The sequence below is a fragment of the Leucopleurus acutus genome (assembly GCF_964270905.1).
Source record: "Leucopleurus acutus genome assembly, chromosome: 1".
Lineage (NCBI taxonomy): Eukaryota > Metazoa > Chordata > Mammalia > Artiodactyla > Delphinidae > Leucopleurus > Leucopleurus acutus.
In genome coordinates, this window is record NC_139142.1 from 38,010,000 (window position 1) to 38,032,848 (window position 22,849).

At 37.9% G+C, this 22,849-nt stretch overlaps 1 protein-coding gene across 1 annotated transcript in view; it reads left to right on the forward strand.

Moving 5' to 3' along the window:
- The window catches only part of KCNH5 (potassium voltage-gated channel subfamily H member 5), a gene marked incomplete at both ends in the record, with an annotated part of 335,605 nt that overhangs the window by 35,563 nt on the left and 277,193 nt on the right, over positions 1–22,849 (forward strand). The window contains 2 exons of the mRNA XM_082840811.1: positions 9,827–9,933; positions 14,403–14,531. Coding sequence (XP_082696937.1) covers positions 9,827–9,933; positions 14,403–14,531 — 236 coding nt within the window. The remainder of the gene's footprint in view (positions 1–9,826; positions 9,934–14,402; positions 14,532–22,849) is intronic.

Consider the following 22,849-nt stretch of genomic DNA (forward strand, 5'->3'; position numbering starts at 1 on the left):
GTTTTCACCTTCTCTTCAGCATTTTAGCTGAATCAGACTTGTGTTGTATTTCTTCTTAAGTGGTATTATTACATCAATTTCTAAGACAGTTTCTTTTTTTTAAATTTGAGTTGTAACATTTTTAATCCTATTCGAGTTAATTTTTCACCATTTTTATCCTAGTTGCTTGTTATATTATAGATGATTTCTTTTTTATGTTTTTCTGTTGGCCAATTATGAATATTGTGTTTTGGTTTACTGAACTATTGACTCTGACATTTAGTAATAGGAGTAAATACTTTCTCTTTTTTTTTTTTTTAACATCTTTATTGGAGTATAATTGCTTTACAATGGTATGTTAGTTTCAGCTTCACAACAAAATGAATCAGTTATATATATACATATATTCCCATATCTCTTCCCGCTTGCGTCTCCCTCCCTCCCACCCTCCCTATCCCACCCCTCCAGGCGGTCACAAAGCACCGAGCTGATCTCCCTGTGCTATGCGGCTGCTTCCCACTAGCTATCTACCTTACGTTTGGTAGTGTATATATGTCCATGCCTCTTTATCGCTTTGTCACCGTTTACCCTTCCCCCTCCCCATAGCCTCAAGTCCATTCTCTAGTAAGTCTGTGTCTTTATTCCTGTTTCACCCCTAGGTTTTTCATGACATTTTTTTTTTTTAAATTCCATATATATGTGTTAGCATACGGTATTTGTCTCTCTCTTTCTGACTTACTTCACTCTGTATGACAGACTCTAGGTCTATCCACCTCATTACAAATAGCTCAATTTCGTCTCTTTTTATGGCTGAGTAATATTCCATTGTATATATGTGCCACATCTTCTTTATCCATTCATCCGATGATGGACACTTAGGTTGTTTCCATCTCTGGGCTATTGTAAATAGAGCTGCAATGAACATTTTGGTACATGACTCTTTTTGAATTATGGTTTTCTCAGGGTATATGCCCAGTAGTGGGATTGCTGGGTCATATGGTAGTTCTATTTGTAGCTTTTTAAGGAACCTCCATACTGTTCTCCACAGTGGCTGTATCAATTTACATTCCCACCAACAGTGTAAGAGGGTTCCCTTTTCTCCACACCCTCTCCAGCATTTATTGTTTCTAGATTTTTTGATGATGGCCATTCTGACTGGTGTGAGATGATATCTCATTGTAGTTTTGATTTGCATTTCTCTCATGATTAGTGATGTTGAGCATTCTTTCATGTGTTTGTTGGCACTCTGTATATCTTCTTTGGAGAAATGTCTATTTAGGTCTTCTGCCCATTTTTGGATTGGGTTGTTTGTTTTTTTGTTATTAAGCTGCATGAGCTGCTTATAAATTTTGGAGATCAATCCTTTGTCAGTTGCTTCATTTGCAAATATTTTCTCCCATTCTGAGGGTTGTCTTTTGGTCTTCTTTATGGTTTCCTTTGCTGCGCAAAAGCTTTTAAGTTTCATTAGGTCCCATTTGTTTACTCTTGTTTTTATTTCCATTTCTCTAGGAGGTGGGTCAAAAAGGACCTTGCTGTGATTTATGTCATAGAGTGTTCTGCCTATGTTTTCCTCTAAGAGTTTGATAGTTTCTGGCCTTACATTTAGGTCTTTAATCCATTTTGAGCTTATTTTTGTGTACGGTGTTAGGGAGTGATCTAATTTCATAGTTTTACATGTAGCTGTCCAGTTTTCCCAGCACCACTTATTGAATAGGCTGTCCTTTCTCCACTGTACATTTCTGCCACCTTTGTCAAAGATAAGGTGACCATATGTGCGTGGGTTTATCTCTGGGCTTTCTATCCTGTTCCATTGATCTATCTTTCTGTTTTTGTGCCAGTACCATACCGTCTTGATAACTGTAGCTTTGTAGTATAGTCTGAAGTCTGGGAGCCTGATTCCTCCAGTTCCTTCTTTCGTTCTCAAGATTGCTTTGGCTATTCGGGGTCTTTTGTGTTTCCATACAAACTGCAAAATTTTTTGTTCTAGTTCTGTGAAAAATGCCAGTGGTAGTTTGATAGGGATTGCATTGAATCTATAGATTGCTTTCGGTAGTAGAGTCATTTTCACAATGTTGATTCTTCCAATCCAAGAACATGGTATATCTCTCCATCTATTTGTATCATCTTTAATTTCTTTCATCAGTGTCTTATAATTTTCTGCATACAGATCTTTTGTCTCCTTAGGTAGGTTTATTCCTAGATATTTTATTCTTTTTGTTGCAATGGTAAATGGGAGTGTTTTCTTGATTTCACTTTCAGATTTTTCATCATTAGTATATAGGAATGCCAGAGATTTCTGTGCATTAATTTTGTATCCTGCCACTTTACCAAATTCATTGATTAGCTCTAGTAGTTTTCTGGTAGCATCTTTAGGGTTCTCTATGTATAGGATCATGTCATCTGCAAACAGTGACAGCTTTACTTCTTCTTTTCCGATTTGGATTCCTTTTATTTCCTTTTCTTCTCTGATTGCTGTGGCTAAAACTTCCAAAACTATGTTGAATAAGAGTGGTGAGAGTGGGCAACCTTGTCTTGTTCCTGATCTTAGTGGAAATGCTTTCAGTTTTTCACCATTGAGGATGATGTTTGCTGTGGGCTTGTCATATATGGCCTTTATTATGTTGAGGAAAGTTCACTCTATGCCAACTTTCTGCAGGGTTTTTATCATAAATGGGTGTTGAATTTTGTCAAAAGCTTTCTCTGCATCTATTGAGATGATCATATGGTTTTTCTCCTTCAGTTTGTTAATATGGTTTATCACATTGATAGATTTGCGTATATTGAAGAATCCTTGCATTCCTGGAATAAACCCCACTTGATCATGGTGTATGATCTTTTTAATGTGCTGTTGGATTCTGTTTGCTAGTATTTTGTTGAGGATTTTTGCATCTATGTTCATCAGTGATATTGGCCTGTAGTTTTCTTTCTTTGTGACATCCTTGTCTGGTTTTGGTATCAAGGTGATGGTGGCCTCGTAGAAGGAGTTTGGGAGTGTTCCTCCCTCTGCTATATTTTGGAAGAGTTTGAGAAGGATAGGTGTTAGCTCTTCTCTAAATGTTTGATAGAATTCGCCTGTGAAGCCATCTGGTCCTGGGCTTTTCTTTGTTGGAAGATTTTTAATCACAGTTTCAATTTCAGTGCTTGTGATTGGTCTGTTCATATTTTCTATTTCTTCCTGATTCAGTCTTGGCAGGTTGTGCCTTTCTAAGAATTTGTCCATTTCTTCCAGATTGTCCATTTTATTGGCATAGAGTTGCTTGTAGTAATCTCTCATGATCTCTTTTATTTCTGCAGTGTCAGTTGTTACCTCTCCTTTTTCATTTCTAATTCTATTGATTTGAGTCTTCTCCCTTTTTTTCTTGATGAGTCTGGCTAGTGGTTTATCTATTTTGTTTATCTTCTCAAAGAACCAGCTTTTAGTTTTATTGATCTTTGCTATTGTTTCCTTCATTTCTTTTTCATTTATTTCTGATCTGATTTTTATGATTTCTTTCCTTCTGCTAGCTTTGGGGTTTTTTTGTTCTTCTTTCTCTAATTGCTTGAGGTGCAAGGTTAGGTTGTTTATTCGAGATGCTTCCTGCTTCTTAAGGTGGGCTTGTATTGCTATAAACTTCCCCCTTAGAACTGCTTTTGCTGCATCCCACAGGTTTTGGGTCGTTGTGTCTCCATTGTCATTTGTTTCTAGGTATTTTTTGATTTCCTCTTTGATTTCTTCAGTGATATCTTCATTATTAAGTAGTGTATTGTTTAGCCTCCATGTGTTTGTATTTTTTACAGATCTTTTCCTGTAATTGATATCTAGTCTCATGGCGTTGTGGTCAGAAAAGATACTTGATACAATTTCAATTTTCTTAAATTTACCAAGGCTTGATTTGTGACCCAAGATATGATCTATCCTGGAGAATGTTCCATGAGCACTTGAGAAAAATGTGTATTCTGTTGTTTTTGGATGGAATGTCCTATAAATATCAATTAAGTCCATCTTGTTTAATGTATCATTTAAAGCTTGTGTTTCCTTATTTATTTTCATTTTGGATGATCTGTCCATTGGTGAAAGTGGGGTGTTAAAGTCCCCTACTATGAATGTGTTACTGTCGATTTCCCCTTTTATGGTTGTCAGTATTTGCCTTATGTATTGAGGTGCACCTATGTTGGGTGCATAAATATTTACAATTGTTATATCTTCCTCTTGGATTGATCCCTTGATCATTATGTAGTGTCCTTCTTTGTCTCTTCTAATAGTCTTTGTTTTAAAGTCTATTTTGTCTGATATGAGAATTGCTACTCCAGCTTTCTTTTGGTTTCCACTTGCATGAAATACCTTTTTCCATCCCCTTACTTTCAGTCTGTATGTGTCTCTAGGTCTGAAGTGGGTCTCTTGTAGACAGCAAATATATGGGTCTTGTTTTTGTATCCATTCAGCCAATCTGTGTCTTTTGGTGGGAGCATTTAGTCCATTGACATTTAAGGTAATTATCGATATGTGTGTTCCTATTCCCATTTTCTTCATTGTTTTGGGTTTGTTATTGTAGGTCCTTTCCTTCTTTTGTGTTTCTTGCCTAGAGAAGTTCCTTTAGCAGTTGTTGTAGAGCTGGTTTGGTGGTGCTGAACTCTCTCAGCTTTTGCTTGTCTGTAAAGGTTTTAATTTCTCCATCAAATCTGAATGAGATCCTTGCTGGGTAGAGTAATCTTGGTTGCAGGTTTTTCTCCTTCAACACTTTCAATATGTCCTGCCACTCCCTTCTGGCTTGCAGAGTTTCTGCTGAAAGATCAGCTGTTAACCTTATGGGGATTCCCTTGTGTGTTATTTGTTGTTTTTCCCTTGCTGCTTTTAATATGTTTTCTTTGTATTTAATTTTTGACAGTTTGATTAATATGTGTCTTGGTGTATTTCTCCTTGGATTTATCCTGTATGGGACTCTCTGTGCTTCCTGGACTTGATTAACTATTTCCTTTCCCATATTAGGGAAGTTTTCAACTATAATCTCTTCAAATATTTTCTCAGTCCCTTTCTTTTTCTCTTCTTCTTCTGGAACCCCTATAATTCGAATGTTGGTGCGTTTAATGTTGTCCCAGAGGTCTCTGAGACTGTCCTCAGTTCTTTTCATTCTTTTTTCTTTATTCTGCTCTGCAGTAGTTATTTCCACTATTTTATCTTCCAGGTCACTTATCCGTTCTTCTGCCTCAGTTATTCTGCTATTGATCCCATCTAGAGTACTTTTAATTTCATTTATTGTGTTGTTCATCGTTGCTTGTTTCATCTTTAGTTCTTCTAGGTCCTTGTTAACTGATTCTTGCAATTTGTCCATTCTATTGCCCATTCTATCTCCAAGATTTCGGATCAACCTTACTATCATTATTCTGAATTCTTTTTCAGGTAGACTGCCTATTTCCTCTTCATTTGTTAGGTCTGGTGGGTTTTTATCTTGTTCCTTCATCTGCTGTGTGTTTTTCTGTCTTTTCATTTTGCTTATCTTACTGTGTTTGGGGTCTCCTTTTTTTTTTTTTTTTTGCAGGCTGAAGGTTCATAGTTCCTGTTGTTTTTTGAGTCTGTCCCCAGTGGCTAAGGTTGGTTCGGTGGGTTGTGTAGGCTTCCTGGTGGAGGGTACTAGTGCCTGTGTTCTGGTGTATGAGGCTGGATCTTGTCTTTCTGGTGGGCAGGTCCACGTCTGGTGGTGTGTTTTGGGGTGTCTGTAGACTTATTATGATTTTGGGCAGCCTCTCTGCTAATGGGTGGGGTTGTGTTCCTGTCTTGCTAGTTGTTTGGCATAGGATGTCCAGCACTGTAGCTTGCTGGTCGTTGAGTGAAGCTGGGTGCTGGCGTTGAGATGGAGATCTCTCGGAGATTTTTGCTGTTTGATATTATGTGCAGCTGGGAGGCCTCTTGTGGACCAGTGTCCTGAAGTTGGCTCTCCCACCTCAGAGGTACAGCACTGAGTCCTGGCTGCAGCACCAAGAGCCTTTCATCCACAGGGCTCCTTAATTTGGGATGATTCGTTGTCTATTCAGGTATTCCACAGATGCAGGGTATATCAAGTTGATTGTGGAGCTTTAATCCGCTGCTTCTGAGGCTGCTGGAAGAGATTTCCCTTTCTCTTCTTTGTTCTCACAGCTCCCAGGGGCTCAGCTTTGGATTTGGCCCCGCCTGTGCGTGTAGGTCGCTGGAGGGCGTCTGTTCTTTGCTCAGACAGGACGGGGTTAAAGGAGCCGCTGATTCGGAGGCTCTGGCTCACCCAGGCCGGGGGGTAGGGAGGGTCACAGAGTGCAGGGCGGGCCTGCAGCGGCAGAGGCCGGCGTGACGCTGCAGCCTGAGGCGCGCCATGCACTCTCCCGGGGAACCGTCCCCGGATCCCGGGACCCCGGCAGCCGCGGGCTGCACAGGCTCTCCGGAAGGGCGTGTGGCTAGTGACCTGCTCTCGCACACAGGCCTCCTGGCGGCGGCAGCAGCGGCCTTAGCGTCCCATGTCCGTCTCTGGGCTCCGCACTCTTAGCCGCGGCTCGCGCCCGTCTCCGGAGCTCTCCCAAGCAGCGTTCCCAATCCCCCCTCCTCGTGCACCAGGAAACAAAGAGGGACGTAAAAGTCTCTTGCCTCTTCGGCAGGTCCAGACCCCTCCCCAGACTCTCTCCCGGCCAGCCGCGGCGCACCAACGCCCTGCAGGCTGTGTTCACGCCGCCAACCTCAGTCCTCTCCCGGCGCTCCGACAAAAGCCGGAGCCTCAGCTCCCAGTCCCGCCCGCCCCGGCGGGCGAGCAGACAAGCCTCTCGGCTGGTGAGTGCCGGTCGGCCCGATCCTCTGCGCTGGAATCTCTCCGCTTTGCCCTCCGCACCCCTGTTGCTGTGCTCTCCTCCGCGGCTCCCAAGCTCCCCCACTCCGCCTCCCGAAGTCTCCACCCGCGAAGGGGCTCCTAGTGTGTGGACACTTTTCCTCCTTCACAGCTCTCTCCCGCTGGTGCAGGACCCGTCCCTATTCTTTTGTCTCTGTTTAGTTTTTTCTTTTGCCCTAACCAGGTACGTGGGGGGTTCCTTGCCTTTTGGGAGGTCTGAGGTCTTCTGCCAGCGTTCAGTAGGTGCTCCGTAGGAGTTGTTCCACGCGTAGATGTATTTCTGGTGTATCTGTGGAGAGGAAGGTGATCTCCGCGTCTTACTCTTCCGCCATCTTCCCGGAACTCCACTTTCTCTTTTTTTTAAGACCACAAACATTTATTTAGTTTAATTACCCTTATTATTATTATTTTTTGTATTTTTAATGTTTTCTCTTTATTAGTGTCTTTAGGTTAAAAATAACAGTCAATGAAAAAGTTTACTTGTCTGTAAAAAATATTAACAGTATTAAATAGTGTTTTATTTGTGGGGAGGAAAGGAGGGTGACTTTGTGCACTTTAACTGAGGAATTCTAATTTAATTATAATGCCCTCAGGAGATTTTCATAAAACTCACATGAGCTGAAACTCAGGCTTTGACAGGAACAGTGGCTTTTCAGTGCCCTCTGAAGCTTCATGTGTTAGTCTGGCTGTAGAATTATGGAGTTAGAGTCTGTCATCCTATTCTGATATTCTCTTGCTTATTTTACTATCATAATGACAATTAAAAATTCCTTTTTTATAAAAGAGAAAAGTATTGTATTGAAAATGCAGGCCACAGATTGGACAGCCTTTGGTTGGCCTCATCTACTTTCTTAGTTTTCAGAATTCTAGTTGCTTAGGTTAGTGTTACCATAAGATGGGTCATTACTCTGTAAATTTTTTTTTTTGGAATTTTTCAATTTTATTTTACTTATTTTTTAATACAGCAGGTTACTCTGTAATTTTTGGTTGTGATATGGTTTCATGGTTGAATCCTGCTAGTTTTGCTGGCTCTTGCTAACAAACTATGCTTTTCATGTTGTAAACTTTCTATATTGAGACATTCAGAAACAGATTTCCCATGAGGATAAAGAATTTTAACCTTCAGGGGCCTTTGCTTGAGTGCATGTCTTTCAAGCCTCTGTACCTAATTTTGTTTTATAATTTTGCACTCCTTTCCTTAAAGACGGCCCCTAAAATTGTATAAGCTTCAGGCCCCGCCGCACTTGGATTTACCTCTGGCTAATAAGCTAATTTATTGAAAACTCGAAGAAAAGCAATAACAAAGATATACTTGAGCCTTCAAAAACTTAGTCAAGTGCCACACATTTTTTCCTGGTGGAAGAAATGGTCTGGACAATTACAGCAAGTAGTAGAACTAGGTATCTGAAACCAGATGCACAACTGATGATTGGGAAAGCATCAGGAATAGGGTTTTGTAGGCTTGTAGTGCTTGACTGAGTTCTGTTTTGTAAATTCTCAGACTATTGGTGAGTTTCTTTTAGAAAAAATAGATAATTTAAAATGTTAGGAAATGTTTGTGGTATGTGGAAATTCACTCTTTATGTTTTGTATGTTCTGTAGTAAATAGCATATGTCTCCTTCAATTTCTCTTCTTTATTTTCCCTCCATTGGCTCTACTTGTACATATTTCAGAAAAATCCTCATAAATAGTGAGAATGCCAATGCAGTATATGTGTAATACGGAGTCTTCACATTTCATTGTAGTATGGGAGTGTAAAAAAGACCATGCAAGCTGAAACCATGTAATAGGATATTAATAATTGAAAAATTATGATTGTTCTGTGACCTTTAACAGTGTTTGTCAAAGCATTAAAAAATCTCTTACTGTTGGTTATAAGTGCAGGGAAATGAAAATAATAGTCAAACTAATATTTATTTTATACATTATTTAGTGATCTATAACATTAGAAACATTGAGATGAAAGTGTTTCATTTCTTTGTAAAAAGCTATCACAAGTCATTTGAACAATTCTTACATTCTTGTAATATATTTTATGATATGAGGAGAGCATTTTTTTTTTATCTCTTAGCAAACAGTCATACTCGTTTTAAATTTGAATCCACTTCTACTCTTTTATCCTTCCACTTTCAGTATCGTGAATTACCTCCTAGGGCTCCTTTAATGTGAAGATTTTTTTTACTGGCATGACTTCCTCTGGGAAACCTTGGTCTTTCTTGTAACAGGTCCTTTCCTGATTTATGTTGGTAAGTTTGTCCTCACTAGGTTCCTCTGCCTGCATATCTAGAGCCTCTCAAATGACAGCAGTGTCAACATTCCCACTATTCTTACAGAAGAAATAACTGCATTTATGTTTAATTTGAATTTCACTTCCAGCATTATCACTTTACATTTCTTTGGTAGACTTTAATCTTTGATGGCGAATTCCTGCTTTTGTTTATCCATTTTTGTAAAATGTCATATTAGTTTACCACTGAGAGACAAGGAGACAACACAACTACACACTTTGCTTTCTGTGCATGAACTGAGTAGTAGTAGATGCACAATAATACTGACAGGCTTTAAAAGAAGTGGTGTGATTTGTCACTAATTGTAATGTGTACTTGTTATTTACTAGTGACTTGTAGACTGATGAGCTAGCAACAAAGTTTATACTTTATGCTATCATTCACAGTTAATATACTATGAAAACCAAAATTTGAACTGTGTTGTTGGGAAACTGGTATTATTTAACTAAAGCATAGTAACTAAAATTGCTGCATATTGGACTTGTGTAAAGTGAAGACTGCTTCTCTCTCTCTCTCTCTGTATGTTCCAAATAACTTCTAAAGCTAGATTTTAGCAGGAAGTTTAGCAGTCATGGTTAAAACATGGTTTAAATATTTCACTTCATTTTGTGGGAGCAACATTATATTTTGTAACTAAATCCGAATACTTAATTTAAAAAAGACAAATATATGATTTTATGTAGCATTTGAAAAGGAACACAAAACTGAAATGGATTATTTGGTGTTTTTTCCAGTTTTATGTATGGAGAATTGACTGACAAGAAAACCATTGAGAAAGTCAGGCAGACTTTTGACAACTACGAGTCAAACTGCTTTGAAGTTCTTTTGTACAAGAAAAACAGTAGGTATCTATATTACCAATAAGGTGTGTCAACTCTTTATTAATATTACGTCTTGGTAAGTGGTAGTTAAGCTATAGTGTAGAGAGAATATAAAACTTTTATTGCTTCTCTTGGCAGGAGGTACTTGTAAAAATTAGATAGCGAAATTAATAAATAATACTTACGAAAAACAACCTTTTGAGGACTGAAAGAAAAATATAATGCATTTTGAATGTGATTTGTTCTGTGTCAGGTGGCAAAATGTTCTGTGACTAATACTCATGGTAAAGATCCTATAGTTGTGACAGCAACTAAAAAGGACAGATAAATTCATTCATTTCTTCTTAGAGTTAAAGGGAAAGTTGATTGGTGTCAATGGGTATGTGTGATTACCTTTCTACACATATGTAGATGACGTGAGTATATGGTATCTACCTGAGGTGAATCTTTACCAGTATGGCTGTTTGCTAGACTCAGACTGTTTTTGTGCTAGACTTTTGAGTGGAAGTAATCATTACTTTCAGGATGGGCCATTCACACCTGGTAACTTTGTGTTGATTGTTGTTTGCTGTTCTCCATGATGGGATTTGTGGGTGGTCAATTGTCTGTTATATAATCACATAAGACCTCATGGTATGGGTCTTAGGCAATTATGGGAGAGTCTGATGAGACTCTCCATTGGAGTTTGGAGGAAAAAAACAACCAAACAAAAAGCCAACTAGTACACTCATCAAACAAGTCTCCTTTCTGATTTGTTTTCTTTGAATAGTCACTTATTTTATTTCTTTTTTTGCTGCATTTCCAAACAGAGTTTTGGTTTTTTTTAAAAAAGAACAGTCACTGCATAAGATGAGTCAACTTATTTAGTGTTAATGTTAAATGATACCAAAGCCACTTATTATCTTTAGTGGCAATTGATGGTTACTAAATTCTTCCCCAGTTCAGGAAGCATTCTAGCTTCAACAGGAAGCGCTTGTACTGTGTTTAGTGCTGGTTGGGTTTTGTGGAGCATAATTTATCCTCTCCATTGTACCTTAAACATTTGTTCTCTATGGAATATTTAGAATTTTATTTAGGTTTCTCTTTTTATTAATAGACCATCATAGAGATAACAACAACCATAGACATTGCTTCACAGTAGCAGTGAAGTTCCATTACCAGTATCACCTGGTTATGGGAGCACCGGTCTTCAGTGGTTTTACTTAAGGAACATCTTATCATCTTATCTTTCATTTTAGAATCAAGGCTGAAAATGTATTTCTCTTTGACATCATAGCCAAATGTCCGTTGGCTTACCAACTAGAAAACAATCCATTCTGAATGATCAGCTCTGTCTTCTACAAGAGAAAAGCCAGTTTCTAGGTGCTTTCTGGGTTTTTTTTCACTAGGTCCAAATACATACTGATAAGCTGTAGTAGACCCATATGCCAAAACTCCCTTTCATTGTTTTTTTTTTTTTTTTTTTTGCTGTGCCACGAGTCTTCTGGGACCTTAGTTCCCCAACCAGGGATCAAACCTGTGCCCCCTGCCTTGGAAGTGCAGAGTCCTAACCACTGGACCAGCAGGGAATGCCCCCTGTCATTTTCATATAGGGTTGTTATCCCTCAAATGACTTCAATATGTACCTCGAGTTTAGCAAATAATTTAAGAATATTCCATATTACTAGGGTCATTTAACCCTGGGATTTAAACAGAGTAAACGAATCTTTTTCAGATTTTAAAGCTTCAAAGCCAAGTCCATAGTTTCCGATTTTCTCAAAAATACCTTTGTGGAAATTTTGTTTTGTTTAGATCCTTTAAATCATGTTAACAATAGCTTTTTTTTTTTTAACGTGTTTATTGGAGTATAATTGCTTTACAATGGTGTGTTAGTTTCTGCTTTATAACAAAGTGAATCAGTTATACATATGTTCCCATATCTCTTCCCTCTTGCGTCTCCCTCCCTGGCTTTAATATTTCATTTCCAAAAGTTTCCTTCCAAGGTGGTTTGGATAGTTCGCTTTATTTTAATAGCTTGTAATAATTGTCTGACCTTTGTTCAGGCCTGTCTGGTTCTTTTCAGATCTATACAGTACCTATACACATGTAGCTGTCTGCTTAGAGCCAGTAGGAGTTATGGCCCATAGCACTATAGATTAAAACTCCTGTCTCTTCTGGAAAGTATCTGCATTGAGTTTTTTTCTTTAATATGAAGAATAGATATTATCCATGCATTATAAGGCAGTTCTATACTTAAAAGCAGCTTTAAAAAATCTTGTAAATAGCTAAAGACTTTTGAACAACAACTGAAAAAAGTGTGTTCTTTTGACGTTTTTTAATGTTAGAAAAAGTCACATGCCTGTAGAGAACTGTTTTGGGAATGCCTGAATGCCAAGTCCTTCCAACACTTCCATTAAATAATTAGCTAAACACCATTTGCAGACGGGGAGATTGAGGTATCGGATTTAATATGTGTCATGATTGACATTTCAGTTTGCAGCCTCTATTGTTTAGGTCCATTGCTCTGATTAACAGTGGGCTGCTTCTACTGTTGAGAAAGAAGCAGTGGCTCTGGGATGATGACTGAACATGGATCTTTCTGTTTACACAAAGGCAGAAGTGTGATAGCTAGGGCAACTCCAGATAATCAATGCCAGGGCACTACCTCGAGTTTCCAGCAGCCACAGGCCTCTCTGCCTAACGCTCCCAGACCTCCCGTCTCCTTGAACCCCAAATCCAGAATATGGATATTTCACCAACCACTCAGCAACAACCACTCAGCAAAAACTGAGCCTACTTGGAGAAGTCTGAGCCTGTGACTAAACCTGAAAATAGTATACCGTGATATCTGAAAACAATTTTAAAAACAGCTCTGACTCAATGCCAAAATTTGAAAAGTTGCTGTTTTCATAGGAAGGTATGAACTGTAACATCTCTTTCTGTTCAGATTTCTAGCAGACCTTGGAAAATGACTTATTTTTAATACCCCTTTCTCTCTGTTTATAACCTTGCTGCCTCAAGCTCACTGTGTTGGAACAGCCATAGGCCATGTATCTGCTAGCGTCTGGGCCTGGTGATTTGTCAAACTGTGTACATCACTCACAGTTCCTGGACACACTGTGTAAAATAAGAAGCAGAAAACAAAGAACAAGCCTTTCTGGGAGATAGTGTGATTGTTTTTGAGGTCCCTGTCTCATCCTGTAATCATTTTGGAAAAGGCCGTGTCCTTCTGTAGGCCCCCTGGGGTTGCAAAGGACCTGGTTGTCAGAACTGAATATTTATAGAAATCTCCTCTCTCGAATTCCCTGACTTCTAGCACCCAATAGTTAAAGTCACCCGTTCTTGGGTAAATGGCAAATTCCCCTTTGTGGTGATATCGTTACCTGACAATTTTTGGCCACAGGTGTGGAGGTACTTCTTATTGGTTTTCATTGGAAGTCACTAACAGGCTATCAACTCTCACCTAGAGATTATTAACAGCTGCACATTTCACTCCCCAAATCCCAAACTGACAAAAGACTTTATGTCTTTAAGAATGAATATTTGGAGAGGCTTTACTGCCTGTGGCTTGGAAAGACTATAATGGAAAATGTGTCTTTTTGATTCTGATGGAACATTCCCTCAGTGTTTTATCATTTGATGGGTAATTACTCCTTTGAAGGCATTTCTTGTGTCTTCAGATATTTATTATTTGACCCATTGCCAGTTTCTGATTTGTCCACATCCTAAACCTTGAATGCGTTGAAACTCTGTGTCCTCTGGAGTCTGTAGGAGCCACTGTTTGAAGAACATGGTGACAGAGACCAGCCTCATGCTTTGAGTGAGGGAGGTTGGAGGCAGTGTCTCATGAAGATGCCTGAGACTTTCAAGGCCTGGGGACATTTTTTCTTTTCTTTAACACTGCCTTAAAGGCTTCAGGTATAGCTCTGTGTACATCAGGCTTCTAGTGTTGCTGACATTGTATCTCTCTGATGTGGGGATGTGGTCAGAGCCACAGAGTTATAAGTCTGTCTGACTGATGAGAGAATCTTGAGATAGAAGCAACATTTCAAAAGTTTCTCAAAGAGGAATACTTATCAGAGCATCGGGTATTGATGTTGAAGTCGACTGGAAACACTTCTCAAAGTGACAAGGAGGAATGCTCACACTTGGTGAGACTATGGAGAGGAGGTGGTGAGAGCAGCAGTGGTGTAGGGACCCAGATCTAAAGCTGGTGCTGGCATTGCTTCAATAGCAAGACTGCCTTTATTCCACTGCATTGCGAAATGACACCCCATGCTTTACTTTCAGATTTTGATATTTTGGGTTGAAAAATATGTTCATTAATTTTTGAGCAACTGGTAGTTGATATAAAATGAAAGTTGTTTTGATTCTTTCCAGCAATTAAAATACTATTGTTTTGGTGCTAATTCTTGGCATAGCAGTTGGCAGCTGAAGGAGGAAGGAAAGCGGGAGACGATATCATCGTGGTGGCTATGTCACGCTCTGTTGTCCTTTCTCTCTTTTACAGGAACCCCTGTTTGGTTTTATATGCAAATTGCACCAATAAGAAATGAACATGAAAAGGTGGTTTTGTTCCTATGCACTTTCAAGGACATTACGTTGTTCAAACAGCCAATAGAGGATGATTCAACAAAAGGTAATTTTCAAGGGAATTACCATACTTAAGGATTAGCCTGTCATTTAAATATATTATTATTATTATTTTAACAGCATCCATTGGTTGAACTTGAAAACAAAATTTTACTGTGTGGCCGTTCTTTTGCTTTATTCATTCTAGTAATTGTCCAGAATCAGTTTTATTCAATCATATTGTTTGAATGGAAGTAGAACATTGAAATATTCATTGGTTAACTTAAATTATAAGTTAAATTATAAGAGGAATTGAGATAAGGAAGAGATTTAATAATAGAGCATTATTAATTTTGAATCAATATAATGGGAGTTTCAACACCTTCTATCTTACTGAGCTTTAGAAACAAAGCTTGTGGGATTGTTTGGGTGACGTCCTATTAGAACACAGTTGATTAGTTGATTGAATTTTGTTACATTGATTAGAGCTTGATTAGTTGGCTTTTCCAGGTTACTTTTCTCCCTTTATTTATTTGGTTGTTGTAGATTCTCTTGGGTAGATGTTGTTTAATTACGTAAAGAACAATTTTGTCATCCAGAAAGCGGCTGGCAAAAGGCAAACATTCTGATTGGAGTCTTATTGACTATAATATTCAAAGAGACTGCTATAGAAAACATTAGTCAGCGGCGTGTGCTTTCACCCCCTTTTATATGTAATTTACTCTCATTTTGTTCTCTCCAATGATGTTTAAATTAGAAACTGGTGTCATATAAATGCAGAATTTCAAATACCCTCAGAAGATTTTATGAAACATTATTTTTAATAATATCTTAGGAGACTAAAAATGGAATGTGTTCTTTACATTTAACAAACATTGCCTTTTCTTACCTCTTTAAAAAAACTGGCACAGAAGTTTTAATCATTTCAACTGTAATCATAATCATAGAAAAATTGCATTAGGTTTATTCCCTGCATATGAATTCATATGTATATTATATAAGTATGTGTGTGTGTATATACATATGCTTAGTTTCTGGTTAGCAACAAATTGCAAGAGGAAAATTTTATGACGTGCAGAGCATTTAAAGTATGAGAGAAATTCATTTGTGACTATTTCTGAAAATGTGTGTGTTAAATCATCTCCTGGAAGATCGAATATTCACTTTTCGACATGTACTACCTGTTTCTCTGCCTTTACTCATAGAGCCAGTGTCTAGGAAGTTTAGGATAAATTTCAGTATTATTTTTAAATACAATATCTTTTAATAGTGTTTAGGTGTAATGCTCCTTCATTTTAAAATTCAAGGTGCTCCATCCAATAGCAGAATAGATATTCTTCTCAAACTTACATGGAACATTCACTAGATAGATCATATTCTGGCCATAAAACATACTTTGACAAATTTAAAACGATAGATATCTTGCAAGGTATGTTCTTAGATCACAGTGGAGTTAAACTAGAAATCAATGAGAGAAAGACAACTAGAAAACCCCCAAATATTTGGAAATTAACACATTTCTAAATAGCCCATGGGTTAAAGAAGAAGCCTTAAGATAAATTAGAAAAATATTTTGAACTAAATGAAAATTAAAATACAACATATCAAATTTCTGAGATGCAGCAAAAGCAGTGCTTAGAGGAAAATGTATGTCATTAAATGCATATATTTGAATGAAGAAAGTTACAAAATTAATAACCTAAGCTTCCACCGTAGAAAACTAGACAAAGAAGAGCAATTTAAGCCAAAGCAAGCTGAAGACCAGAAGTAATAAACTTGAGAGTAGAAATCAATGAAATAGAAAACAGAAAAAACGTTCAAGGGAACCACTGTAACTCAAAGCTGACTCTTAGAAAAGAAAATTAAAGTCAACAAACCTCTAGCCAGGCTAACCAAGAAAAACGGAGAACACAAATTACCAATACAAAGACTTAAAGAAGGGCCATTACAACATATTTCATGGGCATAAAAGCATGTAAAGAAATGCTTTGAACTACTTGATAGCCACTGAATTGATTACTTAGTTAAAGTGGGCCAATTCCTTGAAAGACACAAACTACCAGAACACACACTAGGAAAAATAGATAACCTGAATTGTCCTATATCTATTAAATAAGTTAATAATTAATACACTTCCCAAATAAGAAGTGCAGATGGTTTCATTGGTGAATTCACAGTCTCTTCCAGAAAATAGTAGTACAGAGAACTCTCCTAACTCATTTTATGAGGCCAGCTGTACCATCATACCAAAACCAGAAGACATTACAAACCAACATTTCTCATGAACGTAGATGTAAAAATCCTCAGCAAAAGTAGATTGCAATGACATATTAAAAGAATTACACATAATGACCAACTGGGATTTCTTCCACATATGCAAAGCTGGTTCAAAATTCAAAAAACAATCACTGTAATTCATTGTACCCACAGCAGGGTAAAGAAGAAAGTTCATTTGATCATATCAGTTGGCATAGAAAAAGCATTTCACAATACCCAACACCTGTTCACGATAAAACTCTCAGCAAAGTAGGCATAGAGGGGAACTTCCTCAACTTGATGAGAAACATCTATGGAAAACCTGCAGCTAATAGCTGACTGTATCTTAAAGTGCTATATATATTTAAAAAAAAATTTATTTTATATTGGAGTAGAGTTGATTAACAGTGTTGTGTTAGTTTCAGGTGTACAGCGAAGTGACTCAGTTATACACATATACATGTATCTATTCTTTTAAAAATTATTTTCCTATTTAGGTTATTACAGAGTATTGAGCAGAGTTTCCTGTGCTATACAGTAGGTCCTTGCTGGTTATCTATTTCAAATATAGCAGTGTGTACATGTCAATCCCAAATTCCCAATCTGTCCCTCCTCCTCACCCTTCCCCTTTGGTAACCATAAGTTCGTTCTCTAAGTCTGTGAGTCTGTTTCTGTTTTGTAAATAAGTTTGTTTGTATCTTTTTTTTTTTTAGATTCTGCGTATAGCAATATCATATAATATTTGTCTTTCTCTGTCTGACTTACTTCACTTAGTATGATAATCTCCAGGTCCATCCATGTTGCTGCAGATGGCATTATTTCATTCTTTTTAATGGCTGAGTAATATTCCATTGTATGTATGTATCACATCTTCTATATCCATTCACCTGTTGATGGACATTTAGGTTGCTTCCATGTCTTGGCTATTGTAAACAGTACTGCAATGAACACTGAGGTGCATGTAACCTTTCAAATCACGTTTTTCTCTGGATATATGCCCAGGAGTGGGATTGCTCTCCAGCATTTATTATTTGTAGTTTATATATATGTCAATCCCAATCTCCCAGTTCATCCCACCCCTCTTCCCCCCTTGGTAACCATAAGTTTGTTCTTTACATCTGTGACTGTATTTCTGCTTTGCCGATAAGTTCATCTGTACCATTTTCCTAGAATCCACATATAAGTGACATTATTTGATATTTGTTTTTCTTTCTGACTTACTTCACTCTGTATGACAATCTCTAGGTCCATCCACGTCTCTGCAAATGGCACTATTTCATTCTTTTTTATGGCTGAGTAATATTCTATTGTATATATGTACCAGATCTTCTTTATCCATTCCTCTGTCTATAGACATTTACGTTGTTTCCATGTCCTGGCTATTGTGAACAGTGCTGTAATGAACATTGGGGTGCATGCATCTTTTTGAATTATGGTTTTCTCAGGGTATATGACCAGTAGTGGGATTGCTGGGTCATAGGGTAGCTCTATTTTTAGTTTTTAAGGAACCTCCATACTGTTCTCCACAGTGGCTGTACCAATTTACATTCCCACCAACAGTGTAGGAGGGTTCCCTTGTAGACATTTTGATGATGCCCATTCTAACTGGTGTGAGGTGATATCTCATTGTAGTTTTGATTTGCATTTCTTTAATAATTAACGATGTTGAGCATCTTTTCATGTGCCTCTTGGCCATCTGTATGTCTTTGGAGAAATGTTTATTTAGGTCTTCTGCATATTTTTTGATCGAGTTGTTTGGTTTTTTGATATTGAGCTACGTGAGTTGTTTGTAAATTTTGCTAAAAAGCTATATTTTAAGATAAAATATAAATGATTGGCATATGACTTGTGACCTAACATATTCTTCAAATGAATTTCTCCTGCCATCACACATGAATGGTAGTCAGACTGAGTAAAAAGCTTTTATGTCATAGACTTTTCCCTCAAAAATATTTACACTTCTATTTACATTTATATTTGATGATTATTGTCTTTTCTCATTTACTTTAAGTGATTTCATGCCACAGCTAAAGTTGGCCAAGAAAAGTATAGTACTTTCTCACCGTTCTGACCTGCTGAACCGTTAATGATGGTGTCTATTTATGGAAACTGAAAGTTGGCAGCATTTTACAATGAGGCTGGGGAAAGGGTGCTAATACTGAAGGGCTGACCTTTATTTCTCAAGTTAGTACCACTCCATTTATCTGCCTCTACCTCCATCTCTCTGCCTCCTCACATCCACTCACTGAGCTTTTCTTTTAAATGCATAATTCTATTCTTACAAAAATGGACTCCATTCAAACAAACTCCAGACAACTCAGACCACTTGATTTTTGAGCTATGTGTCCAACAGAGATGTAAATTAGAATTTATAGGGAAAATCAAACCCCATTGTGAAAAGGATTAGAGTAAAATATCTCTTTCCAGTGCCAGAATTTGTAGTGGAAGAGCTTATTTTAAATAGACTTTTATTTTGAGACTCCTCCACACCTTTCAAATACATAACAGATTTCTGAAAAAGTATCGCACAATGTAACTATGAATGGTGTATATGAGCTACTTTCTATTATTCATGCGAGTTGTAAATATATGAAAAATTCAAGAGAAATAAAATAGTTATGACCTTAAGCAATCGTCCTATCCCTGTGAAGCTAGCAGTATCAGAAAGTATGTTTTGAAAACTTGGCACAAAAATGTATCTTTCAACTTTTTAAATTGAGCCAAGGGGACCATGGAACTTTTGGGAAAGAGCAGATGAGATTTCATGATAATACCATAATATCAAAATGATTTGAGTCTAGAGCATTGAACTTGGACACAGTTATCTTACTTTTGATTCAGCCTTGGGCAACAGAGTTACTTAACATGAGCCTTCTTATGACTCTTTTAGGAGTATTTGTTCTTTTTGTTTATTTTATCTATTTTTTTTCCCCAACCAAAAATGCTGATTGAGCAAACATTATGGTGCAGAGACTGTTCTAGGTCCTGGAGATACAAAGTTCCTTCTGTCGCATACTAATGGGGGAGGGGGAGGCACGACAAACAAGTAAATATATAGTGGAAGCTTTGTTCTGATTGCTCTTATTTTCTCAGTAAAAGAGGAAACACAGTTATCAACTGAGAGTAAGGATGGTGAGGAGATGAGGGGGAGGCATGAAACGGTTGTGTAGAGAGTAGAGCAGTGAGTGGCCAAGGTTAAATTCAGCAGGTTTGCTGTGAAGCACTGAGGTCCATGTGAGGCTAGTGGTCATACATTTTATTAGTATCTATGAGCATGATTATGTGTTTACTCCACCCGTGTTTAGTCACAGGTATATAGATGCTGAAGTAGGTGAGCTGGATTTAACCAGAGTTGGGATTTGGTCAGGTGAGCAAGATGAAAAGAATCAGGGAGCTCAGGGATCGAGGAGAAGGGATCAGGGAGCCAAGGATGCTTGCAAGGGAGTAGGTTGAGGTTGTTTGCAAAATGTTGAAGTAATACTTAGGTAATAAAGGCTTGGCCTAGGACGTAGGAAACAGTGTTTTAGGATGCAGAACAAACAAGGGAATTCATGCATTGGAAAGCCAGGATATAACATTTTTCATCCCAGAACAAGGGCATTTTACCTTCTTAATGTGAAAAGGGGCCAGTGATTGGAGCAAAGGCCCACACTCAGACATATGGGTGAAAGACTAAACTGGCTAACTGTGAATTTTATTTCTAAATTGTATCTCGGATAGTAACTATAGCATGATGGCAGACAACTAGTTTGAGCACAGCTCTTATAATGAATCCTATGATCACCAAAACTTCATTCTAGATTAATTTTTCCCTTTGAAGTGAATGGCGCTGAGTGATGTCAACAATATCTTTGACTTATACCATGATGGATGGTAGCAGAAACTATTGAAGGGAAAGAAAACCAGCTTTGTTGGAGTAGTTAATATGTGTCAGGAGCTTTGTATTCGTTTTTGCTCATTCCTATAATTCTGAAAATTAGTAGTATTATCTCCATTTTACTGTTGAAGATCCTGACACCCACAGTCTGACTGATTTCCAATCTGATGTTCTCTCTATTACACGATGCTGCCTCATCCTTTCCAGTGGAAACATATTGCTGGGGTTTGGCCACCCTAATCCCCTGCTCTCCTTTTTCCCTACAAAGATGAAGCACAAGTTGAGAACACTCTCAACTTGTGCTTTTGTACTGTTTTGAATCAACGGAATTTACTAATAATAATTCAAAGAGGCAAAAGTGTTTTTGTTATCTTTTGTTCCTGGTATTGAGGTCTTAGAACTGTTGTTCAGATTATCAGTCAATGGTACCTGATACCTCATTTATAATAATACAAAGGGGAAAAATTACAGCCAAGAAATCCATTCTGTTGATTATCCCTATGTGTTCTAAAAGAGATGGTCCTAATCTCTGCCCATTTATACTGTACAGTATTTTCAAAGAGATTCCAAAACTGCCAAGACACTTACAGTGTGAAATATCCTGTGCCAAATAGTTAGGGCATCTTTGTGCCAATAATTGAGACAAAAAAACTTCCTGTAGAATGAAAATAACAGCAAAAATAGCAACCTTCCCCTTGTAGGAAGCCAATGGTTTTCTTTAGAGAGTAAACAACAGATGAAATGTGAGTAATTATACCATGTGGTCTCTATGGCCAAGAGTATAATTGTTTACCTAAGCTTTTTTCTTATAGATTATAGTCTTGTGTTGCAGTCTGGTAGATTGATTGAACTGCCTCTGTGACTTCCTTTTATTTTTAAGATTAGGCAGTCCATGACAAAGAGGTTGATTGCAACCCAATAGAGCTAAACTAATGTTTTATTAAGAAGGAGTTGGCATCCTGAGCTTTTAGGAGAACAAATGTTCTCATAATGCCATGAACAACTTATAGAGCAACTATTAGGCTCTTCATATTAGGCAGTCTGTTCACATTGCCCTGTATCGACCACATCTAAGTAACATCAGTGAACTGTGCTGAATAATCAGTCACACCAGTTAGATCTCAGTGAAGGTGAGATCAGTAAATGTACTGCTGGGAAGAGTTAGAATTGCTGATGTGTCTTTTTTTCCTGACCTAGACAGTGTGGCTGCTCAACGTTTTCAAAGTTTGACTTTACAGAGGGGGTCGCTGACAGATCAAATGAACTAATCTATCTAATAACGTGCACAATTCCAGATGTGCCCAAGAGCACAAAGGGATCGGCGTAAGGAAATTCACTGGGGCATTGTTAGTGATAGTGGAAAATCTAGATACCACTTAAATGTTCATGAATAGAATATATACATGATCAGGAAAGAGCAAATGCCTAATTCTCTGAGATAATAAAGGTACAGGCAAGAATCAGGTGCCATTGTGGGTGGGTCTTGAGGTGGAGGGGACAGAAGGGAGGTTGAAGGCTGTTGTGTTTCTCGTGTTTTCAGTTCTTTGATTTTTCTTTTCTTAACTTTTTAAAAGTTGGGATATAGTTGCTTTACAATGTTGTGTTAGTTTCTGCTGTAGAACAAAATGAATCAGCTATATGTATACATATGTCCTCTCCCTCTGGGGCCTCCCTTCCACCCCCCTCCCTCCCATCCCACCCATCTAGGTCACCACAGAGCACCGAGCTGCGTTCCCTGCCCTATACAGCAGGTGCCAACTGGCTATCTGTTTTACACATGGTAGTGTATATATGTCAATCCTAGTCTCCCAATTCATCCCACCCCCACCCCGTGTTCACACATCTGATCTCTACATCTGCGTCTCTATTCCTGCCCTACAAATAGGTTCATCTGTACCATTTTTCTAGATTCCACATATAGGCATTAATATACGATATTTGTTTTTCTCTTTCTGACTTACTTAACTCTGTATGACAGACTCTAGGTACATCCATGTCTCTACAAATGACCCAATTTTGTTCTTTTTTATGGCTGAGTAATATTCTATTCTGTACATGTACCACATCTTCTTTATCCATTCATCTGTCGATGGACATTTAGATTGCTTCCCTGTCCTGGTTATTATAAATAGTGCTGCAATGAACATTGGGGTGCATGTGTCTTTTTGAATTACGTTTTTCTCTGAGTATATGCCCAGTAGTGGGATTGCTGGGTCGTATGATAGTTCTACTTTTAGTTTTTTAAGGAACCT